This window comes from Eschrichtius robustus, chromosome 1 (genome assembly GCF_028021215.1).
Source record: "Eschrichtius robustus isolate mEscRob2 chromosome 1, mEscRob2.pri, whole genome shotgun sequence".
Taxonomy (NCBI): Eukaryota; Metazoa; Chordata; class Mammalia; order Artiodactyla; family Eschrichtiidae; genus Eschrichtius; species Eschrichtius robustus.
The window spans coordinates 195130795-195145206 of NC_090824.1; the positions used below are offsets into that span (position 1 = coordinate 195130795).

Consider the following 14412-nt stretch of genomic DNA (forward strand, 5'->3'; position numbering starts at 1 on the left):
TACATTAAGAAACAAAGATCTCAAGTAAACAATCTAACCCTATGCCTCACAGAACTAGAAGAAGAAAAACAAACTGAAACCAAAGTTAGCAAAAGGAAGGAAATAATAAAGATTAGAGCAGAAATAAATAAAATAGAGAGGAGGAAAACAATAGAAAACATTTACTAAACTAAGAGTTGGTTCTTTGAAAAGATAAACAAAATCGACAGACCTTTTGCTAGACTAACTTAGGAGATAAGAGAGGACCCAAATCAAAATAATTATAAATAAAAGATGAGACATTACAATGGATATCACAGAAATAGAAAATATGAACAGAATTGGTCATCCTCGAGTATCTGTGGGGAATCAAGTGGCAGGGTATTTGCATATAACTTATGCAGTCTTCCCATATACTTTAAATCACCTCAAGAGTACATATAATACCTAATACAATGTAAATACTATGTAAATAGTTGTAAATGCAACATAAATGTTTTGTAAACAGTTGTTGGCATGTGGCAGATTCAAGTTTTGCTTTTTGGAACTTTCTGGAATTTAAAAAAATATAGTTTTGCTCCACGGTTGGGTGAATCCATAGATGTGGAGCTCACAGATAGGGAGGGCTGACTGTCCTAGTAAGGAGACTGAATCAGCAATCAAAAACCTCCCAACAAAGAAAAGCCCAGGACTAGATGACTTCACTGGTGAATTCTGCCAAACAATTAAACAAGAATTCACACCATGTGGTATATATATGCACAATGGAATGTTACTGAACCATAAAAAGAATGAAATTCTGATATTTGCAACAACATGGATGGGCCTAGAGGGTGTTATGCTCAGTGAAATAAGTCGGACAGAGAAAGACAAATACTGTACGTTATCACTTACATGTGGTATCTAAAAAATAAAATGAATGAATATAACAAAACAGAAACAGACTCACAGATATAGAGAACAAACTGGTGGTTACCAGTGGCAAGAGGGAAGGTGGGAGGGGCAAAGGAGGGGTAGGTGATTAAGAGATACAAGCTACTATGTATCAAATAAATAAGCAACAAGGGTATATTCTTCACAGTGAATATAGCCAATATTTTATAATAATTTTAAATGGAGTATAAGCTATAAAAATACTGAGTCACTATGTTGTAAAGTACTGTAAATCAACTATACTTACTGATAGTAAAAAGAATTAACACCAATCTTCTTCCAAACTCTTCCAAAAAATCCAAGAGAAGGGAACATTCCCAAACTCATTTTATGAGGCCACCATTATTACCCTGATACCAAAGCCTGAAAAGGACACTACAAGGAAAGGAAACTGCAGGCCAATATCCCTGATGAATATAGATGTAAACATTCTCAATAAAATATTAGCAAACTGTATTTAGCAGCACACTGAAAGGATCATTCACCATGATCAAATGGGATTCATTTCTGGCATGCAAGAATGGTTCAACATACACAAATCAATAAATGTCATATATGACATGAATAGCCTGAAAGAAAAAAATCAATGATCAACTCAACAGATGCAGAAAAAGCACCTGACAAAATACAACATCCATTCATGATAAAAACTCTTAAAAAGTTAGGTACAGAAGGAACAAATCTCAGCATAATAAAAACCATATATGACAAACCCACAGCTAACATCATACTCAACAGTAAAAGGTTGAAAGCTTTTTCTCAAAGATCAAATACAAGACATGGGTGCCCAGCGTCACCACATGTATTCAAAATAATACAGGAAGTCTCAGCCAGAGCAATCAGGCAAGAAAAAGAAACAAAGGCATCATAACTGTAAAGGAACAAATGAAATTGTCTCTTTGTAGACGACAGGATTTTATATAGAGAAAATCCTAAAGACGCCACAAAAAGTGTTAGATCTAATCAATGAATTCTGTAAAGCTGCAGGATACAAAATTAACATACAAAAATCAGTAGAATTTCTATACAATAATAATGAATTATCTGAATAAGAAATAAAGGAAATAATCCCATTTACAACAGCATCAAAAACAATAAAATACTTAGGCATAAGTTTCACTAAGGAAGTGAAAGATCTCTACACTGAAGACAAGACATTGATAAAAGAAATTGAGGAACACAAAAATACATGGAAAGGTATCCTGTGTTAATGGGCTGGAAGAATTAATGTTAAAGTGTCCATACTACCCAAAGCCATACATAGATTAAAAGCAATCTATATCAAGAGTCCAATGACGTTTTTTTTTACAGAGGTAGGAAAACAATCATAAAGTTTACATGGAACCACAAAAGACTCCAAATAGCCAAAGCAATCCTGAGAAAGAAGAACAAAGCAGGAGGTATCGCATCTCCTGATTTCAACCTTTATTATAAAGCTATAATAATTAAACCAGTATGGTACTAGCATGAAAACAGACACATTGAACAATGGAACTGAATCAAGAGTCCAGAAAGAAACCCATGCATATACAGTCAACTAAAATTTGACAAGGGAGCCAAGAATACTCAGTGGAGAAAAGACAGTCTCTTCAATGAACGGTGCTGGGAAAACTAATATTCATGTGTAAAATAATGAAGTGATATAAGCTCTAACTTATACCACTGACCAAATTTAACTCAAAATGTATAAACTTAAATATAAGACCAGAAACTCTAAAACTTCTACAAGAAAACACAGGAAAAGAGCTCTATGACATAGGTCTTGGCAATAATTTTTTAGATATAACAACTAAAGCACAAGCAACAAAATAAACAAGTTGCACTAAATCAAAACTAAAAAGCTTCTGCACAGCAAAGGAAACCGTCAACAAAATGAAGACAACCTATGGAATGGGCAAAAAAAATTGCAAACCATATATCTGATAAGGGGTTAATCTCCAAAAGATATAAATAACTCATACAACCCAATAGCAACAAAACAAATAATCCAATTAAACAACTGGCAAAACACCTGAATAGATATTTTCCCAAGGATACATGAATGGCCAACCGTACATGAAAATATGCTCAATATCATCAGAGAAATGCAAATCAAAACCACAATCAGCACACATTGGTTAGAATGGCTATCATCAAAAAGACAAGGAAAAAATTGCTGGCGAGGATGTGGAGAAAAGGGAACCCGTGCGCACTGTCTGCGGGACTGTAAATTGGTACAGCTACTACGGAGAACACTAGGGAGGTTCCACAAAAATTAAAGCTAGAACTACCATATGATTCAGCAATTCCACTTCTGGGAATATATCCAAAAGATGAAAACACTATGTTAAAGAGATATTTGCACCCTCACGTTCACAGCAGCATTATTCATGGCAGCCGAGACATGGAAACAACGTCAGCGTCTGTCGATGGATAGTCATGAAGTTGTGTTATATTTATATAAATGGAATATTATTCAGCCATAAAAAGAAGGAAATCCTGCCGTTTGCGGCAACATGGACGGACCTTGAGGACATTATGCGAAGCGAGTTAAGGCAGACACAGAAAGACAAATACTGTATGATCACTTACTTGTGGAATCTAAGAAACAAAATGATAGGAAAAGAGATCAGATTTGCAGTGACCGGAGGCAGGGAGTGGGGCTGGAGGAAGTGGATGACGGTGGTCAGAAGGTAGAAACTGCCAGTTATAAGTAAGTACTGAGGATATCATGTAACACTGCTGTATTGCATATTTAAAAGTTGTTAAGAGAGTGGATCCTAAGAGGTCTCATTACAAGAAAACAAACTTTCTTTTTTCTTTTTTGGGGGTACTAATACGAGATGACGGATGTTAACTAAACTTACCACGGTCATCATTTCACAACGTGCGTAAGTCATTTATAATGTATACCTTAAAGTGATACAGTGTTTGTCAATTATATCACAATAAAACTGGGAGAAAAAAAGTGCTACCTTTTGAACAGTAGATATTTTGTAAATCCAGTTATCAAGTAACCAAAAAGACTGTATGAAAAGATGTGAAAACACACTTTGGTGACAAAAGAAAAAGCAGAAAACCCCCTTGAGATTTTACATGACGCCTTGCACTTAAATACATGATCATATTTTCCGGATTGCATAATACACCAATTCTGTTTTGAAAAGATATGCATTTAATATTTTCTGATTACAAAAATATACATGCTGATTACAGAGAATTTAAAGTACAGAATAAGTATAAAAAAGAAAATTTTAAAAATTTTAACCTACCATACAGAAATAGTTTATCAGCCATAAAATCCCACTCCATTTCCATTTTTCTGTGCATACGTATTATAAACACAATTTCCTTTCTCCACAATTGGGACCACTCACATAGGTTTTTCAGTGTGACTTTTTTTTACTTAACTGGATAATATGATTATCTCCCTTTGCCCCTATTGTTCAATAATTTTTAATGTCTTCATAAAAGTTTATCATGTGGATACACAGTTAACCCTCCTTTCCCATTTTAAGGTTTTGCTAGTTATCATTAAATTCCTACCACCTTTCTGGAGAGAAATTTATATTCCCAATAGCAGTGTATAAGAATGTTTATCTCATATTACTCCCTCTAGCACTTAACACTACCTTAAAAAATATATGCACATTTCTCATTGTTACACCTGTCTTATTTTTGCTTTGATTTATATTTTTTTGACTACTAGTAAGGCTGGACCGTTTTTTTTTTTTTTTCATGGTTCTTGGAGATATTTCCTCCCCGTGAATTTACGTGTATTGCCCCCGTATTTCTATCTAGAGTGTTCATCTTTTAAAAAAAAATTATTCAAAAGACTATATTGTGGTAGTTCTACTAAGGCTTTGTTGCTAGTTTAATTTTAGATGAAGTCTTTCCAATCACCAATAGTAGAGGTATTGCTCTTCCTCCTGTAATTTCACAAGCTAAAACAAATTTAACAAAATTCAGGCTGAGGCAAAGATTGCACCTGGAAAAATTACATCAACTAAATCCCCAAACAGGTGATGGCACCTGGGAATTCTTCTTCCCCTGGTGAATGTTTTATCAGGAAGTTATCCAGAAACAAGAAGTATAGACCTTCGGTAGTGACCTCTGTGATTCGAATGCATCCATTTCCTAAGTAACTCAGGATGTTTGGTTGTGTTTTGATTCTGGTTTTTTCTATGTTCCAGTGGTCTTGGTCTCAGGGTTTCAGCTGTGAGATGGAGAAAAGAAGATGCAGGGGTAGATACAGACGATCCACCTGAGAGAATGTTACATCTTCACACACCTTTTAAGATATTCCAGGGTTGGCAGTCCTTTTAGCACAAACATTCTGCTTGCATGTGTTTCCACTGACATACACATTACTGTAGATAAGAGCAAAGCTGCCTATCACAGAGGTAAACAATTACTTGTTTAATGATTCTGCCGCTGCAGTTTCTACACTGGGTGTGGCACAGAGTGTGCACATTTACACAACTTCTTTGGCATTATCACAGTCACTTAGAAGGATGCTCTGATATGAGCAGATTTTCTGCAGTGACAAGAAACACACTTGAGTATTTTTCTCTCTCTGTTTCACAGCTCTTGTCGACCAGCCACTGGCAGAAGTCACCATTCCTTCAGCTAAGCAATGCTGCTTTCCAAAATCCTTTGGCAAAATCTCCTAGAGATTTGTTTTTCTGCTCCTTCCTAATTTAGAAACAGTCCTCAAAGGAAAAAAAAAAAAAAAAAACTGACAAATCGATGTGAGAAGAAACTAACTCTGATTTAATGCTGCATTTCTTTCATGGAAAGTTTCAGAGTTTATCGTCGACAACCAATAAAAGTGGACAAGATCATTTTGGGGAAAAAGGTAAACAAAAATGGGTATATCCAAGATCAGATTTTTTTTTTTATTCAAGAAGCAACATGTGACACAAAGTCAAGATTTTATTAAAATCATTTGTAAGTTGACATAAAATCTCGGTGGTGAAGGAAAACCGTTAATAAAGCAAAAATAATGAGTTATGTGAATAAACAGAAGGGTGAACAGTGTTAACTGGCATTTAAATGATTACATGATTTTAATTATTCTTTTCATAATAAGCAACTCTGTGAACATCTATTAAAGGAGCTGAAAGCTGTGCCTCATACGGAATTTGCAGCTGAATTAAGCCTTCGTTTCCTGCCTTTGGCAATTTCAAGGAAACAAATGGAAATGGTTTGAAGAACTTATAAAAAATCCACCACCCACCAAAAGAATTTAAAAGGTAAGGTGGTAAGCACTAGAAAGAGAAAAAACCAAAACAAACACACACACAGTATTCATTTGTGAGACAGAAAAAGAGAGAACAGAAGTAATAATGAGAGAAGCAACCAGAAGTCCAGCCCATGCCAACCCCTTATTTGTTCTTGGCTGTCAGGGGTTTCCGGCTGATCTTTTTCGATTTGTCATTATTTTTCTTCGGCGGTTCTGGGTTTGCCTGCATGTGTCTGCCGTAGAGGCTGAAAAGAGAGAGGAGGGGACACCGTGAGATCTACCTCGTGAACACAAGATATGCTTCTACTGGCAGAGTTTTCATCAACAGATTCATCTCCAGGAATATTCAGGAAGGCAAAGAACACCACAAGGTCATTTCTGTTTTCTCTGGGTCATATGCTGGATTTAAGAATTATTAACTGTCTTACACATACACACACACACACACATTCTCTCTCTCTCCCCACCATGCCATGAAGTCCAATTCTGGACAATCTCTTGGAATCCTACACTCCCTGGGCTAAGTGTGAAATCAGCAAAGGAAGAGAGATCCAGGACCAGGGGAACCATGACGCTCAGCCTGGCCGATCCGGACTGAAGCTCCACAGGCCACGAGTGTTGACGTCGACAGTGACAGAAATCGGGCCGAACTGAAAAGATGGAGTGTCCACTTAGTGCAAAGTGAACAGCATGCCGGCCCGAGAGCCCCAGGGCCGGATGCTGTGACAGAGAGCGATGGTGTCCGAGCCCTCGCTAGCTGCTCACCCGTGATGGATGGCGCTGGGATGGCGACCACCCATCAATGCCATGTTAATAAGTACCGCTGATTAAATGTTGACAAAGTAGCCTACAATTACAGCCATGGCATCCATCGCAGAGCGGAGTTAGCTCCGCGGCTGAGGGGATGGAACCCAGCAGCAGGTAGTAATTAATCGGTAATTTATGAGTAACTCTGATTAAACGAAATTAAAAGCCACCCTAAGATAAATACAGCTCAACCTTAACTCCCCTTATTGATGTAACTGTGTCGCTGAGAGAGGCAGGTGGGTGTCTCAGTGCTTCCCGAGGGAAGGCAATGCCTGACCCCACTTGGTGCAATTGCCTTACGCTAACTGAACACAGGGCGAACACAAAGACTGACCTTCCTGTACAAGGTGTCCCGCGTTCTAGGATCCACGCAGGGAATCGACACCCTCTCCTGCACTGGGCATACACTGATGCTCTTGATGTCACTGACGCTGTGGTTGACAGGCCGAGGGAGGGACCCGGGCTCGGAGCTGTCCAGTTGACTGGACGCTTAGGGAAAGCTGGACACTGGGTTTTGACAGGTCAGACGCAGTCTATCTTCTCCAGAGGCTTCCAAGCACCTCCTCAGAAGCAGTTAACAAGCAGGATCTACCAACAGTGGTCATGAAGATGGGTTTCTGCTCCCAAGGAGTTTAGAACGCAGAATGTGGCAGCAGACAGAGCTACAAGATGAAGAATGTTAAGTCCAGCCAGGTGCTGGGAGCGTTCTCTGGGTAAAGGGGAGGGTGAAGGAGGTACCACATGTCCTAGATGGGTAATATCAGCGCTTGCAAGTCAGCGTTCAAGTTCTGTAGAAGTTCCCTTAGAGGACTGGTGGCTAATCGAACGGAGAGGCAGGCCCAGTCCTCCCCAGCACCCCTGACCAGAAACATCTTCCCCCCCAAGAGAACCTGCCATCCAGGAAAACGGATCTTCAAACCAACACAGGCCCCCCTGCCCTAGACTTTAAAAAGAGCGGCTGGTTCCCTTCAAAGTCTATGCCCTGGACACCTGGGGTTCCTGGATCCAGGGAAAGAAACATTGGTTTAGGCAGAAAGGGAGGTTCAGCCAGTCCGGCTTTACCACTGGTGCCACTCCAACCCCCAATGATGTCCCTGTCCTAATCCCCCCGGAACTCGTTATTGTCACCTTACAGGGCAAAGGGGGCTCTGCAGAGGTGAGGCTAAGGATCTGGAGATAGGACGATGACCTTGCATTACGTGGGAGGCTCTAGCCTGTGCACCCCTTCCCCTGCCCCTCCAGTATGTCTCCCAGATACGCCAGACAGGGAGAGGAAACCCTGAGCCAAAGCAGAGCTGGCCCTTACATTCCTCACCTTTATCACACACTCCCTGAGACAAGCTTACCCTCTCATAGCGTCTGCCCGTCTCCTCCTCCTAGGATGCCGCTTTCCCCAAGAGCAGGGGCTGAGCGCTCCAGTGGGATATGCCCCGAGCTCCTCCCACCTGGCCCGAAGCCAAGGTCTGACTATTCTGTTCTGTGCATTCACACAGGCACCTATGGTCTCAGTATCTGCTTCCACTGTACCGCTTTCTTACAGCTTCACGTGTCTCTCCTCTATTTTCCAAACTTTTATCCCCGTAAAGGAAAGAAGTATACACATTTTTACTCTCAGACAGCATCAAATGTTAAGGATTACAAAAATCTGCAGAAATACAACTCCCTCGCTCATGCATTTAGAAACCCGGCAAGACTCAGGTGCTGGGAAAGTGGTATCAAAAGAAATAAAGGGGTCAGAGGAGGGAGAAGAGATGAAAGACTTGATGCAGGCCTGCTGGGGACCACATCTTGAACACGCAGGTATGGAAGGCTTCCCAGAAAGGGTGGCAGTGTCGCGGGGCCCTGACGGTGGTAATCCAGCAAAGTCATTTCAGGAGGAGGTGCAAAAGCTGCTCGGGACTCAGCAAGGCTCCTCTTTTCAGGAAGGAACTGGAATGTTCCAACGTTTCAACGCCTGCCTTTTCGGACTCAGACCCCACTGTGTGCCTGGCCTCCCTGGGGCTACATAGCAAGTCACTCGCTACAAAGGGCCGGACGGGAGATAGCAGTCCTGAACTTGATGCTTAAAATCTTCATTTTGCCACTTTACGAGCCGTTCGTTCTGGGCAAATGATTAGCAAGCCTCACCCCACCGTGCCTCAGTTTCTTCATCTGTTAAAAAATGATGCGTTTTCTCACAGGGTGGCCACGGTGGTGAAATGAGCCCGGCACCAGGACAGGACTATAGGACGTGGCCCGCAAGGGCTTGTGGAAAAACAAGACTGATGTGGGGTTATAGTCAGAGTGATCAAAAAAAGATAATTATATGATTACTTTACTTCTCTAGGCCTTTTTCCTCTGAAAAAGAATATGGTATTTTTTTATCGACGCCAAATCCCCAAGCATCTCTGGAAGAAAGGTTTGAATCCTCTTTGAAGAAGGCAACTAAGGCAGAGCTAAATGCATTGCCCCACTTCCTCTGTGAATCACCAGCAAAGCCGGTATGACTCTGCCCTGCGCTGCGGGATGCTTTCCCTCCTCCAGCTGTGTGGCCAGATGAGAGCCGGCACTTTACTGTCATCTGTAGATTGGATACATGAGAGCGGCCATTCCCACCTGGAGACGTGGCTCTGGCAGAGCAGTAAGGACAAGCATCTCAGGGTCCCCAGTCTTGGGTTCCACCAGCTATTAGCCATGGGGCCTCCAGGCAATTAAGTAAGTGTAGTAGGCAGAATAATGGCCCCCCAAAATGTCCACATCCTAATCCCTGAAACCTGTGAATTTGTTACCTTATATTGCAAAAGGGACTTTGCAGAGCTGGTTAAGGATCTTGCGATGGAGAGATTATCCTGGATTATCTGGGTGGGCCCAAAGTAATCCCAAGGGTCCTTTTAAGAGGGGGGCTGGAGGGCCAGAGTCAGAGATCTGAACATGTTCAGCTGCCGGCTTTGACATGGAGAAAGGATTGCAGGCAGACTTCAGACCCCAGGAAGGCAAGGAAACGCGTTCTCCCCTGGAGCCTCTGGAAGGGCAAAACCCTGCTGACACCTAAATTTCGGGCTTCGACACCCGGAACTGTAAGATAGTACACTGGTTATGGTTTTGGCCACTAATATCATGGTAATTTGTTATCACAACATTGTTAATTGGCTATACTCCAATATAAAATAAAAAGTTAAAAAAAAAACCAAAAACGATCACAGTCATTTGTTAACAGTAGCAATAGGGAACCGATACAGTAAGTGATCCTGTCTGGGGCTGTCCGTGAGGATTTTGCTTAATTTCAGCAGGAAGAAAAAAAAAAAATTCTGGGGTAATACTTCACTGAAAAGAAGGAAAAGTTAAAAAACTAAGTTGCAGAAAGGGCACAGAGGAGTGTCCCCAAGGAAAAACAGGTGCTGTTTCCACTAGAGGGAGAGGAAACGGGCAGGCCAACTGTCCCCTCTCTGCCACAGTGAGACAGGAGGGGACTGGCTCTCTCCATACACTGAAGCTAACAGTCATGGCCCATGTTTGAGATGTACCCAGGATTTAATTCATAGAGGTGACAGGGAGGAGACGGAGAGGTCTGTGCCTTTGTAAGAATTTTGTTACATGCAGCTGTGTGCAGGGCCACACGGGGAAGCACGAGGGCTGGTTAGGAGGCAGAGGAGCTCAGGAGAGAGCAAAGCCCAGAGCCTTTATGGTGGTTGCACAAAAAGGAAGGGGTGAGGCAGGGTACGAGTGAGTTTAGAAGTGAACGATTTGATTAGAATTTCAGAGCCCAGGGCTAAAGAAGTGATCTCTAGCTATCCAGTACCTGGGTCTGGGTCATGGGGAATAGTGGCTTGGTGCACGTGAGTTAGAGAAAAGAGGTGGTGAGGATAGGGGTTTGGGGTTGGTTGGCTTGGATACAAAAGATACACTAACAGATGCGTTGTTTGCTCCTCTAGGAATGAGCGAGCTTGGGAGTCTCCCCAGCCAGCAAGACCCCCAAGGTGCCAAAGCATCATAAAATACAGAGGGTGAAAAACAGGATAGATCAATACAGCCCACAGCCTTCAGGATGGATTTCCGTCCCTTTGATCGCCCCATACTCTCCTCTCATGACGTACCTTCCACCTCTTCGACCTTGGAAGAGTCCCAACTACCCTTCAGACCGTGGCACAAGGTGCTTCGTGGATGGCATGTCCCCTCAGTGCTCTGCCCAGATAGTACCCGTCCCGCCCTACAGGAGCCCTGGCATCCTGCATGGGGGATTCTGGAGAACAGTCCTGGGGCTCCACTCGCCTCTGCATTCCTGCACCCTGTTTGCCCCAAAGGACATGTGACATTGAGAAGGTGACTACCTTCTGCCACAGTCTGACGTCCTCATCTGCAAAATGATGAAAACTGCTACCTTGCAGGGCTTGTGGAGGGAGATGAATCAGACATGGACAAGGTCCTGTGTGTGCAGGCTCAGAGCAGGTGTCCCAGAGCAGCAGCTGCTGCCTTTGGCCCCTCACGAAGGCCCACGACTCAGGCTAAGCTGGCCAGTTCCTCCTGCTTCTCAGACCCCGGCTCTGCGCATGCACAGGGCACAGCCGGGAATTCGACTTTGCCCTCATGAGCCTGTGGGGAGATCCTTCCTTGGGGAGGTTTCTGGCGGGCACTGAAATCTGACCATGCCGGCTTGAGAGCACTGACAGAGGAACCTGGCTCACGGTCACTGATGGGCCGCAGCCGCTGGAGGGTCAAGGGCTCAACTCAGCATATGGGGGGAACCTGTGGCACAGGGTCTTGGAAAAGCTTCCGTCCCCTGAAATCTGAGGTCTATAGAGGATAATCGGGAGATGTTCAAGGAGGGGAGAAAAACGAACAGAGAACCATCTAAAGTGACAGGACAGGATCAATTACGCTCAGGAGTCTGAAGAACAGGCTTCTGTTGCTGAAGAGACTCCTGCAAGGTGAGATGCCTGCGGACGCCCTGTGCCGTGGGCGATGAAAGAGGCAGCGTCACTCGGCTCACAAGGGCTCTCGTTCTCGTCCCTGTGGCAGCGGGCCCCGCCCTGAGCCGCCATCTGCAGAATCCCAGCCAAAGACCAGCTCTGGAGAAATCATCATGAAACGATGCCATGGACAGCAGAGGTCACCAGACTGGTCACTTGAGAGGCGTCTTGTCAAAGCTGCCTGCGCACTGGCCCCCTGAAGCTCCACACAACTCAACACCCCTGCCTGGTGACATCTAAGATAGCACAGCAAACAATTCCAGCCCACCAGAATCAGAGTAAATTTCTCAACAAACACTATATTGAGTAGTACGATAGGTATGCTTTTCTATTATTGATAGGTGCATTTTATTTAATACGGGCATCTTCATTTTGGGGGGAAAAAAAAATCCATTTGAGTCTTACTGTTTCTGTCGGATCCAAGGGTCTCTTGCAGACCTTCACACCGCTTCATGCCTGCAGTGATGAAGACCACTGGGCACCATGTCTATCCTTCTTGAAAAATCTCCTTCCTTGGCTCCAGTGCACTATCTTGGTTCTTATTCTTTCTCCAAACAATTCTGCAGCCCTTGTGTTTTTGCTTTTAGCTCTCTCTATCCTCTTCCCTAGAAAGAGCATCTGATTTTGTAGCTTCAGTGATCATCGCTGAATAGGAGCCCTCCAAGTCACCACCATCTTCAACCCCTGCTATGCCTAATTCCCACCTGGACATTTAGCTATTATACCCAACCAAATGCATACAACAGTTCCCTACCCCAGTTCCTCAGGTCTGCCCCTCTGAAGTCTCCAGACCTCCAGGATCAAAAAGATGAAGTCATTTTGGCACCTGCCTCTTTTCTCAGTCACCCCATTAATCAAGTTTGATTGAAGTGCTCTCTACCATAGACGTTCTCAGCCTGGGGCCAGGGTAGGAGCTGAAGCTCCAAGCAAAGCCGTATGTGCATTTTTCAGCAGAAAGCGAACACAGCTTTCATCAGCTTCTCAAAACGTTTGTGACTCAGTGGATTAACAAGCTGCTTTACAGTACTTGCTCTTATTTCCATCATCTTGTGATTTTATTCATTCTCTTTTTCTTCTACCCTAAAACAGGCCTATACCACATGGCCATTAGATTATTATAACAGGTCCCTTCTTGGTCTCCTTTTTTTTTTTTTTTCCGGCCGCGCCGTGCGGATTGTGGGATTGTGGGATCTCACTTCCCCAACCAGGGATCGAATGCCGGGCCCCCGCAGTGAAAGTGCCAAGTCCCAACCACTGGACTGCCAGGGAATTCCCTCTTCTTGGTCTCCTTGATACCGATTCCTTCCTTCCTCCAATGCGTCCTACACATGACTGACGGAATTCTCTCTCCTCGGTTTATGCATGGAAAACAGCATCCGCTACCCACTGGATCAGAGAGCAGCCACAGACATGCCATGTAACGCCCAACTAACCCACCTTCATCTCTCTCTGTTCGCCCACGGTCCGAGTACAGAAAGGCTGGTCTGGAGGAAGGCCGCGTGGAGTGTAGGAAGGGTGGGTGGAGTGTGAGTTTTGCCACCTATTAGCTAAGTAACCTCAGAGTCCCATATCTTTCCAGAACCTCTGTTATCTTCACTGGAAAATGGGAATATCTGTATACTGTCTACCTTGCAGGTGGATCTGCGAAATTGTTTAACACTAAATCAATCTAAGGCCTGGGATTAGTCTTTCCTGTCAGCCAGGATCCCTCTGGTCTCGGTGTTTTGCTGGTCTGTGTTGCTACTGCCTGGAACGCCTAGCCTCCACCCTTTCTGTAGCTCAGATCTCAGCCTCATCTTTGGGCTTTTCACAGCTTTCTCTGCCCTGCCACCTGCCCTGGTCCAATTTCTGCCTTCACAAAATACTAGGGGGTTTATTGGGATTTCATCATTAAGTCCTTCATAAGATACAAAGTGATTTCTGCTCTTGGCTGTTATTTCCAAGTACCAGTAGAGCGCCTGGATCAGGACACATGGTGAATGTGGTCACCATGCAATCAGCATTCACTGTCACAACAATCCAAGGAGGTTGGATTTATTTTATTATCTTATTACCTTTTCAAATGAGGGGACTGAGGCTTAGCAAAAGGTCTGGATCAAACCCAGGCAACAACTCCGACGTTCAAACTCTTTAGGCGCTAAGTCATCTTGTCTCCCATCTTTCTGGATTTCTCAGTTTTGTCCTCTTAATCAGCCTACCATTTTCCTGAGGGCGGGGACTTGTGGACTTCACTTCTTTTGTATTCTACATACTCAAGGCAACTGCTGGAAACACATTGTGTGCTATGTAAATATTATGTTTCAGAATGCCAGGTATATGAGAGGTACAATATGCTGTTCTTAAGTCATTTGCTCATGTCATATGCCTCCCTCCTGTTGCTTTGGGTGTTTCCATGGAAAGTCCTTATACAGACCAAGAAAAGAACCAATTTGAAAAATCTAAGTATATGGCCGGTGACAATAATGGAGAGAAATCATTTTGTGTCTAATCTGTAATCTTATGGTAGGATGCTAAATTTAAAAT

At 43.3% G+C, this 14412-nt stretch overlaps 1 protein-coding gene across 2 annotated transcripts in view; it reads right to left on the reverse strand.

Moving 5' to 3' along the window:
* Positions 1 to 4043: 4043 nt before the first annotated feature.
* RSU1 (Ras suppressor protein 1) overlaps positions 4044 to 14412 on the reverse strand; it is a 195524-nt gene continuing 185155 nt past the window's right edge. For both annotated transcript variants that reach the window (XM_068561997.1, XM_068562002.1), the window contains exon 9: positions 4044 to 6381. In XM_068561997.1, coding sequence (XP_068418098.1) covers positions 6279 to 6381 — 103 coding nt within the window. In that variant the 3' untranslated portion in view covers positions 4044 to 6278. The remainder of the gene's footprint in view (positions 6382 to 14412) is intronic.